Raw genomic sequence first — 17,719 nt, 5'->3', positions numbered from 1 at the left:
CGGCGCGGCGCGGTGCGGCCCCCTCTCTGGCTGCCTGCCTGCCTGCCTGCCTGCCTGCCTGCCTGCCTGCCTGGCTCACCCCGCCTGGCTGCCTGCTCGCCTCTCTCTCTCTCTCACGCTCCCTCGCTCGAACCCACCCACCTCACTTCCTTCGGCTCGGCCTCCGCTCCACTTTCGTTTCCCTTCCTCGACCATCACCACCACCACCGTCACCGCCGGCTGCCTCTACTTTCGTCTACCCTCTTCTCGCTCCATCTCGACAGCTCGCAGCCGTCAACCCCTTCGAGCCCATCCAGCTCGCACATCGCGTCAACAGCACGGCAACACCTGACACGCTCCAACCGAGACATCCGTCCTAGACCAACACACGGGCCTCTCCTCCATCGCCTGAGCACGCCGGACCGCGACAACAGCACAACCCACACCGGAAGCACCACCATGGCAGGCCAAAGAGGAGGCGGAAGGGGCGGCTTCGACATCGGGTGAGTGCCCGGACCTTGCCGGCAACGTCCGCTTCCAGGGCATCACGGCATGCTCAGCGCGAGGGCGGACCAAGTGCGGATCCCCCTCGCGATGCGTGCGCCGCAGAGGCGTTGCGGGCCTTGCTGGTGTGATCAGTCGCGCTGTGTCCCCCCGTCTTCGCGCCGTCGCGATTCACACTCGTTAGCACAAGTCCTGACATCTTCTTCACCATCTGGCCCGACTCGCTCCCTGGACATCCACGCAGGCTCCTCTTCGCACACAAGATCCTGCTGGCGACATTCGCGCTGGCATTCGTGGGATGGTTTGTCGCCTTCATCGGACAGATCGTCGCCGAGGCCAGCAATGACCGCCAGGGGACGCTGTGGTTCGGCATCTTCCTCGAGTTTTTCCTCATCGCCGGCATGACGGCCTGCGTCATCACCGACAGCCTCGCCCTGGCCCGGCTGCAGCTCGTCGCCTTTGACGCCGTCGCCCTCGTCTTTGCCGTCTCGGGCATCGACCGCGGCATCTACGCCAATACCAGCAGCCTCCAGGCCGTCGCCGCCGGCTACTTCCTCATGACGATCGCCAACCTCGTCTGGCTGCTCTACCTCACCAGCGAGGACGACTCTCCCCTGTTTGCCCTGCTCAACTCGACCAACCAGGGCCTCAGCAGCCCCGGCAGCCGCAACAGCGGGCGGTACGGCGGCGCCGGTCCCGGCATGCGCAGTGGCGGAGGCGGGGGCGGTTACGGCGGCGGCATGGGCAACGGCTCGGCCTACTCGGGCGGCTTCCAGGCAGGCGCTGCGTCGGGCGGCTACCAGCCCGCGTTCGGCCACAGCCCCTCGGCCGCCGACGTCACGACGGCCAACGGCACCGGCCTGGGCGCGTCCAAGCTGGCGCAGAGCCCCAGCATGCGAAGCCGACAGGGAGGCGAGACGGTGCTGGGCAGCCAGGTCGGCATGGGCGGAGGCACGGGGACGGCGGCGGCAGGCGGCGGACCCGCTTCCGACCTCGGCGGCGCGCCCTCGACGACGTCGCACAGCAACGTTGCGCCCGGCTCGCCCTCGGTCGCGCGGAATCAGGGCGAGGGCGGGCAGCCCGACTACGGCTACAAGGCGAGGGCGCTGTACGCCTACCAGGCCAACGCCGACGACCCGACCGAGATCTCGTTTTCCAAGGGCGAGGTGCTCGACATTGTCGACAACTCGGGCAAGTGGTGGCAGGCCAAGAAGGCCAGCGGCGAGACGGGCATCGTGCCGAGCAACTACATGCAGCTGCTCTGAGGCGGCGCCCTAAGCCGAATCGACGAGCGATCGGGATTGACCCCGGGCCTTTGGAAGCGGTGCAGGTCCGTCGATCATCCTCCGGGCACCGCGTCATCGTCATCGTTTTCGTCGCCGACAAGCAGGAACAAGCAAGCAGACTAGCAACGAGGATCGAAACCCGTGGCCGACTGAAGCGGTGCGCGCCGCACGCAAACGAGGAGAAGCGCGAAGATATACCATCCATCCCATCTTGTACACATAAACCCTCCCAGCCCCTTTGCGACCCCTTCCCCCTGCTGCCCCGTCTAGCCTTCTTTCCCCCCTTCTTCCTGGCCACGCCTAGCCCAAACTCTCGTGTCTTGCCCGGACGCTGCCAAGCGCATCGACGCACGCCATACCCACACTCCTTTTCCTTTTCCCCGCGCTCCCCAACTGGCGCCTTTGACGCAAGCCGGAGCGGGGGCATCGCACTTGCACATCGATCGGACGATGACTTAGGCGGACGCACACAGCCGCGTTCCCATCCTTCCTAGCCGCCTTTCTCCCCCTCTCCCTCTCCCCGTCCTGCGTCCTGCGCCCTCTTCTCGGCTTCTGCTGCGATGCTCTTCCGACCTCTCCGGCCGCCCCACGAGGCGAGGAGAGTTTGGTCTACCACGCTCCTTTTTCTGCGAACTGCGCGGCCCTCTTCCCCTGTTGCGAAATGTATCGATGTATTGAACCGCCTTCGAAGCCCGGCAGCGACGAGACTTTGCCCGCCTCTTGCGCACGCACGCAGGCACGCAGGCACGCAGGCGCGAGGCTCGGCTGGCTGACTGGCACACGCAAAGGCAGACGCGGACGGGGCGAGGGAGGAAGAAAATGGGATGAATTGTCAGGGGATGGAAAGGGGGCGGAGGGGTGGGGAGGGCTGGGTTGGGGGAAATTGGATAAAGAAGGACCGGAATGGCTCGAGGACGGAGGCCGAATCTATCGGCCTCTACCCCACCCGCCTCTACCTCTTGACCGTATGCCTAGAGGCGGAAGAAGGATGGGGGTTGATCGGGATGGTGTCTAGGTGGGGTGGGAAGGAGAGGGGAGGGAGGGAGGAGTGATCGTCTAGATTCTGATGTTTTCTGAAAGGGGGTTTGGTTGGTAGCGACGGTGACGGTGTAGGCGCGGCCGGTCGGAGGGCACCGGCTGCGCGGGTTAGGCTGAACGCGTCGGACCGGCCGATCGATTGAGAAGGGAGACAAGGAGGCGGGGGAAGGCGGTGGGTGGCGACGCTACGTCAAGGCCATGAGGTCAAGGTCGACGTCGACGTCGAAGCGCGCCGTCGGCGGTCAGGAGCGACGGCCAACAGGATCAGGATCAGCGAGATTGACGGCCGCTTAGTTGCCGGCGTCGATCTTGGCCTTCTGGTCCTGGCTGTTGCTCTGCCACTGCTCGACGTGGCTGTCCTTCCACGACGACGAGTGGCCCTCCTTCCACCTGTAGCCGGAGCCGTTGGGCGTCTTGTACTGCTGCTGGTCCTTGTAGTTGTCGCTCTGGTCGTCGTGGGTGTTCTTGGCGTAGTACTGCGAGTCGGAGTGGTGCTTGCCGGCCGAGCCGTGGATGCCGTCCGGGCTGGCCTCGCCGCCGATGTAGGAGCTGTCGTGCGACTTGGCGTCGTAGGCCGTCGACTCGCTGTGGTGCTTGCTGTGGTCGGCCGAGCCCTTGTCCGACTGCTGGTAGCCGATGACCTGGCCCTGGTCGTTGTACACGGCGACGCCCTGGCCGTTGTTCCAGCTCTTGGACGAGTGCTGGCCGTCGGACTCGCTGTCGCGGTAGTGGGTCTTGGAGCTGCGGTCGCCCTGCAGCTTGCCACCGGCGTAGAGGCCGCCGGGGCCGACCTCGATGCCGCCCTGGCCGCTGTTCTTGCTGTCCTGCTGCGTGTAGCCGTCGGTGTGGTGCTTGTAGTAGTCGCTGCCACCCTGCTGGTTCTGGCCGTAGCGGTAGGCGGCGCCGCCGTTGCCGTAGCCGTCGTTGCCGGCCCAGGCCTGGCCCGACTTGCTGCCGGAGCCGTACGAGTGGCTGACGTCGACGTCCTTGTTGAACGACGACTTGCTGCCCTGCTGGTTGTTGAAGTAGCCGCCGGTGCCGGCGCCGCCGCCGGGGGTGGCCCACTTGTGGTTGTCGCCCTCGCTGTTCGAGTAGCTCGAAGAGGACGACGTGGCGCTGACGTGCCTGTTGCCCTTGTTCTTCTCGTAGCTCTGCGTCTGGCCGGCCGAGTAGCCGTTGCCGTTGCCGTTGTAGTAGCTGCCGCCGCTGAACTGCTCGCCCTTGGAGTTGACGTCGGTCGAGTATGAGAAGCTCTGCGAGTTGAAGGCCGAGTTCTTGAACCACGAGTCCCAGTTCTCAATCGAGAACTGGCCCTTGCCCGTGCACGTCTTGCCCTCCTGCTTGTGGTGGCCCGACGACGTGACGCGCAGGCCGTGCTGGTGCGAGACCGACTTGCACTTGCCGTTGGACGTCTTGTAGGTGACGACCTTGTGGCCGCCCTTCTTGGTGTGCAGCGTGCACTTGCCGTCGTCGAGCTGGTAGTAGCCGCCCTTGTTGGTGGCGTTGCCGCCCTTGATCTCGAGCTCGTCGGGGAGCTGGAAGCAGCAGGCGCCGGTGTTGCAGTCCTTGGTGGTGGCCGCGACGGAGCCGACGGCGATGGCGGTGGCGACGAGAGCGATCGAGAGCTTCATGATGATGTTACTGGTCTTGTTGGTGGTTTTTGGAAGTTGGTGGCGTCTGGGGTTCGTCGAGGTCTCGGAGACGATTAGAGAGAGAGTATAGGGGGCGAAGATGGGATGGATTGTTCTTGGGTAAGGCGTAGAAACGCGTACTGTTCGTGGAACGGGGCTGGAGAAGAGAGACTGGGGATTAGGTGAGTAAGAGAGGTTGAGTGATGAGGAAAGAAGGGATGAGGGCGATGAGGGGACGGGCTTATATGGCTTTCCTCGGCCCCCCATCCGTCGCCGAAGCGGTCGATAGGTTCGAGGCTCGTCGAGAGTCGACCGCTTCGACCGACGCTGGACGTGGGACGCCAGATCCGGAGCCAGAGACACAGCCACGGCTACAGCCACAGGGCCCACCGGCCGTTGCGCCCAGCCCTGCCGGCTCTGGGGGGCCAACGAAGTGGGGGCGCGCCTCGGACGTCCCTCTCGAAGGCGCTGTCAGGGTGCTTCCAGACGGTCTGGGCTAGCCTACAGTAGCGCTGCGCCGCTGCCGCGATACCGGCCAACGCCGTCGTCGGGACCCTCTGTGATGCGGTGGCCCTGGACCAGTACGGCAACGCCTGCAGTCGTTGTACGTCGCCGGGCTTATGCCACCTGCAGTTTCGGCTGTCAATAGCGTCTCGTTCTTCGTCCTTGGATCTCCAAGGGCGCTCGATGGGACTTTCGAGGCGCTGCTGACGCCGCCGCCGCCGTCACCGCCGTCGCCGCCGTCGCCGTCGCCATCAACCTTTGTACGCCCGTAGAGGGGACGAGAGGCTGACGAGTCCGGCGCGCCATCCGTCCGAATCAAGAATCAAGAGCGAGGCAAAGAGGTGGGGCCTTCTGTCGGACATCTGCCGACGACTCCGTTGCGGTGGCCGGGTGTCGAGATGAACTGCGCTTCGCCTGGCTAGCCGGTGGGTCACCTGCCGGCCATGGTCGCTGCAGGTGCGCCGGGAACGCATCCGGCTTCCATGTGGCCTGCTTGCAGATTGTTTGACTCCGAAGAAGCCAAGGTTCGTACGTACGTACCTGCGGAACATGCGGTACGAGGCATCGAGCAACCCGACCGTATGTCTGCCAAGAGCAGCGCGCAGGGGCCCGAGAGAGGGGGGGCGAGCGGTTCGTTGCTCATACCCACTACTGCTCTTGAGCCGATCCTGACCAAGTGAGTGCGCCGACAGAGGCCCGGGCTGGAAGCTACGGCAGGTATGGACGCAGGCACGATAAGCCTGTAAGGACAGCGATCGGCCGCCCTCGGACCCCACTCGGACAAAGGACAAAGCGCGTCGCCGAGCGAGAGTGAAAGAGGCTTTTTTTTTGTCTTCGGGCTCGGATCGATTGCCGGGGGTGGGGTCTGCGCAGGGAGCGTGTGCCTGCATTGCCAGCGGATACGTGAGTGAGATTGAGGCCGGGTGGGGCAGAGTGGGTTGGCTGCCAGCAAGCACAGCGAAGAGGCCGCCTGCCAAGCCCAGCCAGCAAGCGCATGCCACGCGGGCGAGACGTCGAGAGGTCGTCAAGCGTCGTCCGTCGTTGGTCGCTGCCTCGCTACGGACGCGCCCAGCATGCCCATCTCCTCCTCCCTGATCCATGAGGCTGCGCAGTTCAGAGCTTTTATTCGTTACGCCACCTCCACTCACCTGATGATCGTCAGATCGACGACGGCAATCGTTCGCTCAACCCACCCCTTCTCGAGGCAGGTGGGTCTGATTTCGTCGACCCCCACAGCGACCCACTCCGTCTGCACGGCGAGCGCAGAAAAGGGGACCTTGAAACGCCCCAGAACGCCGAGGCAAGGGGCAGGAGGTCGACCGCCCCTCGCTCTGTCTCGTCGGGCCCAACGATACCCCTTTCGGTCTGTGGATATCGACGAGGTGGGAGTCGTTGATCGAACTGCTCAACCGTGGCCATTCATCGGACCCCAACAGACTGAAAGAACATTTCTTCCTTCGCGACGATACGAGGACCTGACAACGCTTTGCCCGTCATTGTGGAAGGGTGGCGCGGCGGACGGGGGAACGGTAGTCGTCTCGATCGGATCTGACACGACCGTTGACGCAGACCAGAGCGGTCAACCCAGCAACGGCCGAGCCACCAACGTGGCAGACGTGGCAGCTCAGCCCTCCTCTCCTTGATGACCAAGGACAAGTCGAGGCACGTACCTGCGTGGCCCGGGACCTGCGCGGTAGCGCGCGCCCACGGACGGATCAGGGCTTGCAAACGCCACCCGAAGTGGATGCGGCACGTTTTGTCGATCTCAACGGCGGAGCCCACCACCGCGTATCCCTACATACATACATCGTCGTGTGTACGCACGACAGGGCAGGGGATGCTACAGAGTACGTGTACGTCGGGCTCGACCGCCGTGGAGAGCGCCAGCGAGCTAGTCGAGGAGGATCTCGGCCGCATTGGCCCGCTTCTTTTTCTTCTTGGCCGCACTTGTCGGCGGTGTGCCCGCTTGCCCCTGCGCCAGCGTCGTCGTCGATGAGCTCGACGCAGACTTGACCAGCTTGGCTAGCGGTTCCGTCCCTCCCTCGGCTTCGTCGTCCTGCATGGCTTCTCCTGCTGCTGTAGCAGCAGCAGCAGCAGCCGCTTGACCGGCGGCGCCCGCATCTTCGATCGCAGCGCTCGGACTCGTCGTACCAGAGGTGACCGCCTTCGACTTGGCCTTCTTCCTTGTCGTCGTCGCCGCGCCGGCGTCGCCTGCAGACTTGAAACTCTTCGGCTTCCTGGCACGCTCGGGCATCTCCTCCCTCTCGAGCACAGGCGGAGCGGCCGCCGCCTTGCCGCCCCCAGACGGGCTGCCGAGGTTGAGCCCGCTGAGGTCGAGCTGGATGACGGGGATGCTGTCGATGTCGTCGGCGGCTGCCTCGCGACCGTCCTCAGCCGCGCCGTCGTGGCCCTTGGCTGCCTTCTTCTTGGCCTTGTTCGCCTTGGATCCGATGTAGAAGGGATCGTCGCGCATCCGCTCCTCGCGCAGCTGCCTCCGTCGCTCCTTTTCCTCTGCCGTGCCCTGTTTCGCCGTCGCTGTTGCAGCCGAGGTGGACGCCACCTTCTTCTTGCTCCCCGCGCCCGCAGCCGTTCCTCGTCCTGACCGCCCCTCGGGCTGGTAAAAGTCGAATCGCAGCCACGACTCGTGGCCCTCGTCGTAGCCGCCATCGCCGAAGGCAAAGCCACCACCGCTCGTCTTTGCCAGGCTGCTCAGCCAGTCTTGCGGCACGATCCAGGACTCGAGCTCCAGGCCTTCGGGCACCGAGACCTTGGCTTGCGCCTTTTCGGCCACAGGCCCGAGGGTATGGTTGAAGAAGAGCGGGCTGAGCAGGTTGAGCGACTTTGGCCCAGAAGGGCCCGACGATGGCGCCGAAGGCGAGGCCGAACGGGAAGAGACGAGCGAGCCTGGCGGCCCCGTGGAGCCAGCCGCCGCCGACGTTGTCGTCGTCGATGCCGACGCCCCCCGCGATGCGCCCTTGTAGCCCTCGAGGTCCCTCTCGAGCAGCCGGAAGAGTTGCCGGAACTCGGTCGTACGCTCCTGCACCTCGGCGTCGTCGGTCGCCGTGTGGACCGCGTCAAGCGCCGCGATGACCTGCTTGGCGAGGTGTTTGACGTCGTCGAGCTGGTCGTCGGACCAGCTCTCGCTCAACGACGCCGTCCAGTGCGCAAACAGCTTCACGGCGTTGTGCACGCACGCCGCGGCCGTGGCGGCGTCGGCGGCCTGGTAGATGGACGGCTGCAGCAGCAGCGGGATCGCGGCTGCCGCCGAGGGCACCTCCTCGCAGTACTCGCCGCACACCCAGGCGGCGGCGTGGAGCACCCTGCGCATGTCTTTGCCCTCGTCAAACGACGTCGAGCTGGCGAGGCTGGGGCCGACGAGCCTCGGATCCCTGAGCAGGTCGACCATGGTCCTCGCCGCGTACGGCCGGACGGCTCTGACGCGGGTGGTGATGTCGATGATCTGGTCCCGGATCCTGCCGCCGATGCCCTCGTCCTCGGGCACGTTGGCGATGAGGGCGAGCCTGACGAGGACGTCGAGGTACCACTGGAAGTCGTGGACGTTGGCGTAGGTGTCGGCGCTGCCGAGGGCGAGGATGCGCCGCACGATCTCGAGGCGGTACGAGGGCGAGAGGGTCGGGTTGTTGTTGAGCGCGGCGGCCGCCACGGCCGAGTTGCTGGGGTCTGCGGCCTCGAGGCCGCCACTCGCGCCGCCCATGCCGCTGAGCGACGCCTTCAGCGCGGCCGCAGCTGCGCTCGCCTTCCTTGCGCTCGTCGTCGACGCCGACGACGACGGGTGGGCCAAGTCGGCGGCGGCGCTTGCCGGCGGCTCGAGGTGCGACAGGAGCTGGGAGACGATGGGCTGGAGGTTGGCTGCGCTGGCCATGCCTCCGACGAGCTCGAGGGCGCGCAGCCGGATGCTGAGGTCCGGGTCCTCGATCGACTGGAAGATGATCTCCTGGTGCTCGGCGACGAGGTGCGGGTGGGTGGGGAGGATCTTGACGAGGGCGAGGAGGGAGATGTACTTGAGGTTCTGGTCTGCGTCCTCGAGGAAGCGTGCGAGCTTGTCGACGCAGGTGACGGCGAGGTCGTCGCCGCCGTCGCCGAGCAGGATGCCGCCGATGATGACGGTGTGGATGCACTCGTAGAGCAGGCTCATTGCGGGCGTGTTTGAGATGATGGTGGTGATGGGGGGCACGAGCTTGCGGATGAGGCGGGGCTCGAGCGGGGTGAGGGAGCCAAAGAGCTTGATGACCTTGATGAGCATCCAGTTGTTGGTCGAGGTGGTGAGGAGGTGGAAGAGCTGGGGTGCGAGCGGGAGAAAGGGGCGCGGGTCGCGGCGAGCGAGCTCGCAGACGATGTTGACGGCGGCCGAGACGACGCCGAGGTCTGGGTCGTCTAGCTTTTCGCGGAGGCGGTCCCAGGCGTGGTCGAGCATCTCTGGGCACTTTATGATCATCGAGTAGAGGACGAGGAGCGCCTTTTTGCGGATCATGGGCTTGGTGTGGGTGAGGAGGGCGATGGTGTCCGGGCCGAGGTGGCGCGAGAGGTCGGGGGTGACGATGTGCGAGAGGCCGTTGAGGGCGACGGCGACGTCGAGGGGCGAGGTGGAGTGGAGGTCCTTTTTGACGAGGTTGGTGGCGAGGATGAGGACGTCGGTGTCCTGGGAGAAGCACTGTGCGGCTGCGAGGTAGCCGATGTGCTTGAGGTGGTAGCGCGGGGAGGCCATGACCTCGAGCATGTGGAAGGAGGCGTCGGCAAAGGGGTAGCCGAGCATCTGGAGGTAGGTGAGCTTGAGGACGGCCTCTGCCTTGACGTCCATGTCGCCGCTGCGGACCTCGTGGCGGATCTCGTCCATGACCTGTGCGACGTACTTGGCCTCATCCTTGCCGCGGTGGGAGCGGAGCCCTTTGATGAGGGCCGAGAGGGAGCGCTCGAACATCTCGCCGGACGACGAGGGGGGCGGAGGGTGCTGATGTTGGCAGCCGGTGGTGGTGGTGGTGGTGGTGACGAGGGCGAAGCAGAGATGATCGCATCCGAAAGAAGGGTGCCACGCGGAAATGTGGAGCGCGGCGAGTGTTGCTCTCGCTTGGCGGGCGGCCCCTTTGCCGCCTCTTCTGTCCTTGGCTTGCGTGCTGGCTGCCTCGCCCCCAAGAAGGGCAAATTTGGCCCGCGTCCACCTCACACCACACCATACCAACGACTGAGCACAGACGCCTCGACACGGGCTAAGGGGGAGTAAACGGTCGGCTGGCTTGCGCAGGCAGGCGGGCATGCTGCTACGGCTACAGGTCACGGGCCAGGATGCGGGTCGCACAGAGATAATGGTACAAGGCTAGGCCCGTCGCAGCGCCCGCCTAGACCGACATGATGTCGTCGTCGTCGTCGTCGCGGTCATAGTCGATGGGCTCGTCGAGCATCTCGCCGCGCGCCTGGGCCGTCATGAGCTCCCGCCGCACCTCGGGCGTGATGCCGTCGTGCTTCTGCACCCGGATCAGGTCCAGCAGCGCCCCCTTCTGGTCCGGCGTCAGGTCCTGCTTGTACCGCTGCGAAAACACCAACAGGCTCTGGTGCCACAGCACCGGCATCCGCCGCTCGCCCGTCTCGCGGTTCGTCTCGACCCCCTCCTTGGGGTCGGCGAACCGCAGGTAGTGGAAGACGAGCGAGTCAATCACCTTGTACGGCAGCGCGTACTTCTTGTCCAGCAGCACCCGGATAAAGAGCGACGTCGGGCCCGTGTACTCCATCTCGGCCAACCGCAGCAGCGCCGCAGCAGAGTGCAGCACCGGGATCGACACCTTGGCCAGCACCGACGACACAATGGCGCCCTCCTTGAGCGTCAGCGTGCCCGACTCGCACAGCGGGAACAGGAACCCCTTGAAGAACGCCGCCGGCTTGTAGACGGCCTTCTTCATGGCCTCGTACGTCTGGTACGACACCTTGCCCTCGTCCTGGATCTCGTCGCGCACCTTGTCGAGCAGCACCAGCTCCAGGAACTTTTCCGCCTGCGCAGGCTTCATCGAAGAAATGAACGTCCGCACCGCTGCCAGCGTCGCGTGCGCCGTCCACGACGCCGGGTCGGTGATATAGAGGATCGACTCCCACGCCGGCAGCGAAGGGATAATCTTGAACGCCTTGGGCAGCGGGCCCGACTTGTACCGCGACAGCAGCTGCCCGACCCTGCAGCGAGCAGCGAGCAGCGAGCAGCGAGGGGGGAGAGTGCAGGGTGAAGAGGGCCGATGAGTGACGGGTCCGCATTAGAGGGGCAAGTCGCCCAACCACGCCCGAAAACGGTGCGACCGGCACTCACTTCGTGTAGACCTCGACCACCTTGGGGTTGATGCCAGGCGGCATCGGGTATCCGTCGGCCCTCCTCGCCTCGGCCGCCTCGGCAGCGTCAATTTTGGCCATGATGAGGTCGGCCAGCGTCCGGTTGCCTCTCCGCTGCTCGTCGGCGCCGCCCATGTTGTGGTCCTCGGCGCCGTCGTTGCCGTCGTCGTCGGCGCCGCCGTCGTGCTCCTCGTGCTGCTTCTGGAACCGGTCGAGCAGCGCTCGATCTGACGGGTCGATCTCTAGGTTGGCGTCGTACGAGCTCCAGCCGTTCTCGCCGAGCTGCGCCTCGTCGTCATCGAGGTCGCCCTCGGCCTCGTCGGCGTCCATGCCCTCGTTGTCGTCGTCCGAGTCGTCGGGCATCTCGCCGTTGCCGTCTCGGATGGCATCCCTGGAGCCCGACGCCCGTCCAGCTGCTCGCGTCGACCCTGCTGCGGCTTCGTCGCCGTCGCCGTCGCCGTCGCCGATCTCTTCGGCCCGCTGCATTTCGAGCTCCTCTGCCTCGAGCTCCTCCTGCTGCTCGCGCGCCAGCCTGAGGATGTTGCGCGAGAGCTTGGGATCGATGAAGCGCTTCTCCTTTGCGCCTCCACCTGCCTTGCCGCCCGTCACCATGCCCTTGGGCGCAGAGTAGATGTCGATGTTGACGGTGGCATCGTCGGCGCCGTCGCCGTCATTCGCGCCGCGCTTGGCCGACTTGTTCTTGGCGCGGCGTCCGGGCGCGCTGACGGTGCCGAAGCGAGAGGTGAGCTCGTCCTCCTTGAGCTCCTGGTGGAGCGGGTTGTGGCGGGGCGAGGCGCCGCCGCGGCCCTTTTTGGCCGAGGTCGAAGGTGCCCGTGGCATGGGTGCCGACTTTCAAGAGGAGCGAGGCTGAGCTGCTGCTGTTGTGTGGGCGAGGGATCTCTCCGCCAAGGTTTCCGTCGGCGGTCGTCGCTTTGGTTCGTCGGAAGATGTAGGGCGGGCGGTGATCCGGTCGAGTGATGGAGTCAGGTGAGGTGAGGAGAGGAGGTGAGCAGGTTGGAGAGCGTGCAAGCAAGGCCGGCGCAGGCAGGACCTCCAAAGCCCCACCGCCCGCCCGCCTGCAAGAAAAACCCAACCCTGCCTTCTCAAAAATTTGGAGAGGCGGGGCAGGTTCGCTCTCGGCCAGGGCCTGTTCTCGGAACTCGGGCCAAGATGCACGCCTCCAGCTGGCCACTGGGTCGGGGGCGCCGGCTGGCCTGCGGTTCCGAGCCGTGACCCTTTGCCTGCTCGGCGCTCGTCCGTCTCTCGCTGGGGCCGACCCATGCAAAGGGGCAACACCGTCTGGTCGGCAAGCCCACGATGGTGCAGAAGCGGGTCCGGGCGGCTCGGGACGACCAGCGAGTCGACTCGCTCCAGGCCAAAAGGGCTCGGTGGTGGGCCAGCCATGCCGCGCCCAAAGTCAGGGGGAGAGGCCCGCTCGGCCAGCCAGGTCAGGCAGCGAGCCACGCTGTACCGAAGCATGATGGCAGGCAGGCCGACGAGCCTGCAGCGCTCGACTCGACTCGACGCTCGCTCTCACTTCCGCTACGGCGGAAGCTGCTGGTGGCCATGGCGGGCTTGGCATGCGCATCGCCAGCGTGGTCGAGGCCAGGCCTGGCCTAGCCTGCGCTGCTGAATCGTAATAGGAGACCGCAGGCTCGACCGCATGTGCCGCTGCTTGGCGCGCTCCACCAACGGCCCATCGCATGTACGCTACCGGCGACTACACGAGGTGGTGTTGTTGCATGCTTCTCTGCTGGGCGCTGCCGCTGGTGGTCAGCATCGTGCGCGAGGTCAACGGGCATGCCTGCCTGGGAACGCGGTCAGGACTCCTAGCCAAGCCAAGCCGGCACGGTGGCCCCGCACGAGCAAAGAGTCGAATGTGCACCATGCGGCGGACCGGATCGGGTCGGGCGCTTGCGGATATCAATCGGAACTAGGCAGTGATCAGCGGGGTTTGGCGCGAGCGAGCGAGCGAACGGCGACGGCGACGGCGACGACCTGGGGCGAGAGAAGGCTAGGGTTTCTGGCGCTGAGCCCGCAAAATGGGACCGCGGCACAGAGGGCCAGGCAGGCCCAGCCTGCTGGCATCGCCAGGCGGAGCTGGCTGGCTGGCGTTCAAACGTCGATTCTCGAGACATAGGCCAGGCCATGGCCACCGGCAAGCTAAGCGCCAGCGGGATCAGAGACACCGACCTGAGAGACAAATAAACGTAACAGCTCTCGCTCGAGCAGCTCTGGAGCTCGCTCGCTCGCGTCGCACCTCGTGCCTCGACATCGTCGCTCGCCTTTTGGTGGCCCGCTTCCGGTCGCTTGCGCCTGCCTGCTGGTGATTTTGTCCCACCTCGCTCGGCCACCCGGTCGCACGCACGCCCTGTCGCCTGAAGCCCGGTGGCGGGTCAATGGCAGGAGGGACGCAGGGCAGGCGGGCGGGACGAGGCAGGACCGGGGAGCGACAAAGAGCGCCAGGCAGGCAGGCCAGGGCGACCCTCGAGCGAACGAGCGGGCAGGCGCGGGTGGCTGGCTGGCTGGCTGGTGGGAAGCGACGGCCAGCCTGCCTGCCATCCACGCCTGCCGCGAGAGGAGATCCAGCGGTCAACAGGCAGAAGACGGGCGGGAGGGCGGCGGGCGGGGGCGGGAAGAGCCTGCGGTCCGGCGGGCCAGTTTCGAGCAGGTCAGGGTCGTGGGAAGAGGGAGCCTGGCTGGCTGGCTGGCCGGCTGGCTGGCAGGCTGGCTCGGCTCACATGGCCTCGGCCTCGAGCGGCAGGGGCCCGCGAGCGGCGGCCAGCATCGATCCTCCTGCCTGCCCGCCTCTCTCTGGGCCCCGCTGTCGGCGTGGGTGGAAATTCGAGCTGGATTTTTTTGCGTTTTCTTTTTTCGGGCGGGGTAGAGTAGCGCTGGGCAGGGGCTGCCCGCGTGCCTGCCTGACCCTGACCCTGCCTGGCCCTGGCCCCCTGGCTGTCTGCCCTGTCTGGCTGGCTGGCCGGTGGCTCGCCGCTGCTGGTGTTGCTGGTGTTTGCCGTACCGTGTGGCTGCTTGCTGCCTGCCTGTCGCCTGCCGTGGACGCTGTGGACGCCGCTTCTGCTGCTGCTGCTGCCGTCGTCGTCGTCGTTGGTCGTCGCCGCCAACGTTTCTCTCCTCTCTACCTGCATCTTCTCTTCTCCTGTCCCATCTGTTTCGCCCTCCCTCGTGCGTCGTCCGCTGGTCCTATCCGGCGCCCAACAGGCAAGAGCTCCGCGCTGGCCTTCGTCGTAGCGCAGCGCACCAGGATCACCACCTACACCAAACCGACAACTGCCACCACCAGCCATCACCACCACGCGACCTCGCTCTGCCCCGCAATCGCACGCCCACCACCCAGCGTCTTCACCCTTCCTCCCCTTCTCTCGCACACGGCAACCGATCGTGTCTCCACCACCACCTCGCTGGCCTTTTCTTCCATCGTCCCACCACCGCTCCTCTCATCAAAGGTCGACACGCGACCTCTTTGTTTCCCCTCCCTCTATTGCCACGCCTGCGGACACACCCCTGCCTGCCAACCTACAACACCACTCGCGCCCCACCCCGGTCTCGGCGCACGCAGAATACAAACCGTCTCGGCCCGCCCCTTCCTCCCTTGAACCACCGCAACCCATCCGCTCGCCGATCCGCCCCTCCGCCCGCTCGCATGTCTCGGCGCCACTGAGCCCGCCCGCCCGCCCGTTCGTCCCTTTCGCGGGGCATCATCAAGTCACCCTCATCCATACTGTCTAGATCCTTCCTTCCGTCCTCTCTCTCGGCTCTTTCTCTCTCCTCCTCCTCCTTTCCCTCTGCCTCTGCCTCTCCGCATCCACACATCGCCCGCATCCACACCTGATTCATCGATCCGCATCTCGTCACCCGACCCTGGACCTCATCATCAAATACCGCGCTACACTCTTCCAACATCAGGATCCCTCCATCGGACACTCTCGCCGCCATTCCAAGAGCGCCTCCTCCGCCAAACGAGCTGTTCCCTGCATCGCTCGACGCCCATACCCACCTCTGCACTCGAACGTCCAACTCCGAGGTCCGCCCTGATCGGCATCTACCTCGCCCCATTCCGCCGCCCAACAATCATCCAACGACCTTGTCCCTTTCAATGATGAACTCGACCGCTCTCTAGCACAGCGGTGCGTCCGGAGCACCTCTCGACACCTTCAACCGGCTGCCCCTCCCCCCTCCGGGGCACGAGAGCTTCTTCCGTCTCCACGCACGTCCTCCCTCATCCCAGGCCTGGCTGCCTGTTGCGCGCGGAGCGTCCACCACGGCCGGATAGCCGACGTACCCCGCTGCATCCTTGCCCCGCCGTTCATCCGCCAGAGTCGCGCCTCTATCGCAATGCTGATCGACACTGCGCTCGGCAAGTTGGCCACCGCCACCATCGTCGTCACCGCCGACCTGTCGTCGCCCATCGACGCTGCTTCGGCCATCGAGCTGCCCTCTCCCGAGGCCGCCGCGCCCGAGCTCGGTCGAGTCCGGCCCCACCTCATCCCCGCCCGCCCCTCGATCTGTATCAGAGCACCTTGCCTCAAGCGCAACAGGTCCTCGCCCGTGCCGGCGAATGCCACCCTGGACTTTGCCGTCGACGCTCCGCCTCATGCTCTCGAGGCTCACGGTCCAGGCAGCCCCGGCCCGACCGGCGGCACCCGCAGCGTGTCGTGCTCGGAGCCGCCGCGCCACGTCCATTTCGACGACTCGCCGCCGCAGCAGTTCTCGGTCCACTCTGGCGAAAAGTACGACCGCCGCCCGATTGAGTGCACCCAGGGCGGCTCCGAGTACGACATGAGCCTCCCGCCCCGCTGCACCTCCTACGACGGCGAAGACGACGCCGACGAAGCCGCCAGCCCCACGCTGGCCAGCCGCGGGGAAAGGGACACCGTCGGCCAGCTGCACAGCTCGGCGCTCGACGAGATCAAGAATGGCACCTACCCGACGCCGTCGATGCACGCGCAGCCGGGCACCAACCAGGGCGGCCTCACCGTGTGCGGCAAAAGCATCCACTCGTCGCTCTACAGCTCCTTGGAAGGTGGCACCCTCTTCAGGCCTTCGACGATCTCGCTGGGTGCGGAGCCCACGGCCTCGGCACCGGCCAATGCGGCCAACCAGGTGCAGCTGCCCGTCCACGGGTTCCGCTCGTTCGGTGGGCTGTCAAAGGGGCTCTCGGCACGTCCCGCGGCGGGCGACGTCGATGCGGCGGCGGCCGCCGTCACCTCGATGCCGACTCCCCGCGCTGCCATTCCGGCCCTGGTCAGCGTGCTGTCGCCCGACGCGACCCCGATGCCCAGTCCGAGCCTGACGGGCCCCTTTTCCCAAGGCTTGCTCGGCAACAGCGCCAGTGTCGACGTCGGTAGCGGCGAGGGCGGCTACTTTGGGCTGAGCGAAGTGGCAGTCGGCCGCATCGAGGCTGAGCGCCCCTGCCGGTCGGCCCTTGCCCCCTCATCGCTGGCCCCCACACCCAGCCTGGAACGCAGGCGCAGCTCCGAGGAGGACCTGCGACATCTGAGCTTGGAGGCGGTCCAGAGCCCGGGCCCCCGATCGACGGGCGCGATGCCGCCAAGCGGCGCCTGCGAGGCTCAGGCGGCGCAGCACCCACGCCCACCTTCGCTTCTGATGGGGCCGCAAGAGCCGGAAGCGGTGCGCGCCGACGAGCAAACCGGTCGGATACAGCCTCTGGAGTCTCACGGCCAGAGACCAAGCCTGGTCGCCACGTGGCCCACCGGTCTGGGCTTCTCCTCGCCCATTTCATCGCGCTGCTCGTCGGTCGATCCTTGGAGCTCGCTGAGCAGCGACGGTGACGCCGACGGCACCGATAGTCCAGGCAACGAGGTCAGCTGGATCAGCAGCAGCTGCACCAGCCCAGAGCTGGGACCCTACGACCGGGTCGGCGAGCTGGGCGGGCTTGGCGGCGGTGCCCTTGGCGCCGGCCGCGACAAGCTGAGTCCGTCGTCGTCGCTCTCGGCCTGGCTCAGCTGCGGCAGGGTGTCGCCGGGCGACGTGTCACCTGCCCTCGGCGGAGCGGGCCATTCCCCGCGATACGCGACGGCGGAGAGCGATGCGGACGCGCACGACGACACCAAGTTCTCGTCGTCGCTCGAGACGGTCAGCGCGCTGCACACGGCCCGGTCGACGATGCTGTCGCTCCACCTGGCGGACCAGTCGCACGGCAGCGACTCGTTTGTCTCGGCGTCCGAGAGCGGGACGCCGGACACGTCGAGGCGGCCCAGCCTGCAGCACTATGAGCTCGAGGCGCTGCAGCTGTCTGCGCGCGTCAAGGGGCGCAAGGCGCAGCACGCGGCGCTCGCGGCGGCCGTCGACGAGGAGGGCGTGGTCAAGACGCGGACGCGCTCCAGCTCCAAGGACGGCACGCTGGTGCGCAAGCCCAAGTCGTCGAAGTGCAAATTCTGCAGATTGATGCGCGAGCGCCAAAAGAGG

General features: G+C 66.3%; 5 protein-coding genes across 5 annotated transcripts in view; 2 read left to right on the top strand and 3 right to left on the bottom strand.

Annotated features, from left to right (window-relative positions):
• Positions 1-438: 438 nt before the first annotated feature.
• PFL1_05475 (uncharacterized protein) lies at positions 439-1,748 on the top strand (the record flags this gene model as incomplete). Its single annotated transcript, XM_007883011.1, has 2 exons — positions 439-482; positions 728-1,748. The coding sequence occupies 2 exons, from the start codon at positions 439-441 to the stop codon at positions 1,746-1,748; spliced, it is 1,065 nt and encodes a 354-aa protein (XP_007881202.1).
• Positions 1,749-3,097: 1,349 nt separating this feature from the next.
• On the bottom strand, positions 3,098-4,438 carry PFL1_05474 (uncharacterized protein; the record flags this gene model as incomplete). The annotated part of the gene is made up of 1 exon (XM_007883010.1): positions 3,098-4,438. One exon carries the CDS (start codon positions 4,436-4,438, stop codon positions 3,098-3,100), a length of 1,341 nt encoding a protein of 446 aa, XP_007881201.1.
• A 2,395-nt stretch (positions 4,439-6,833) lies between these two features.
• Positions 6,834-9,881, bottom strand: PFL1_05473 (uncharacterized protein; the record flags this gene model as incomplete). The annotated part of the gene is made up of 1 exon (XM_007883009.1): positions 6,834-9,881. One exon carries the CDS (start codon positions 9,879-9,881, stop codon positions 6,834-6,836), a length of 3,048 nt encoding a protein of 1,015 aa, XP_007881200.1.
• A 415-nt stretch (positions 9,882-10,296) lies between these two features.
• Positions 10,297-12,109, bottom strand: PFL1_05472 (uncharacterized protein; the record flags this gene model as incomplete). Its single annotated transcript, XM_007883008.1, has 2 exons — positions 10,297-11,119; positions 11,250-12,109. The coding sequence occupies 2 exons, from the start codon at positions 12,107-12,109 to the stop codon at positions 10,297-10,299; spliced, it is 1,683 nt and encodes a 560-aa protein (XP_007881199.1).
• Positions 12,110-15,625: 3,516 nt separating this feature from the next.
• The window catches only part of PFL1_05471 (uncharacterized protein), a gene marked incomplete at both ends in the record, with an annotated part of 3,025 nt that continues 931 nt past the window's right edge, over positions 15,626-17,719 (top strand). The window contains one exon of the mRNA XM_007883007.1: positions 15,626-17,679. Within this exon, the coding sequence (XP_007881198.1) occupies positions 15,626-17,679 (2,054 nt within the window). The remainder of the gene's footprint in view (positions 17,680-17,719) is intronic.

Source organism: Pseudozyma flocculosa, assembly GCF_000417875.1.
Source record: "Pseudozyma flocculosa PF-1 unplaced genomic scaffold scaffold00020, whole genome shotgun sequence".
Taxonomy (NCBI): domain Eukaryota; kingdom Fungi; phylum Basidiomycota; class Ustilaginomycetes; order Ustilaginales; family Ustilaginaceae; genus Pseudozyma; species Pseudozyma flocculosa.
Note: the sequence above shows the minus strand (reverse complement) of the source record. Positions and strands in the feature narration are given on the sequence as shown.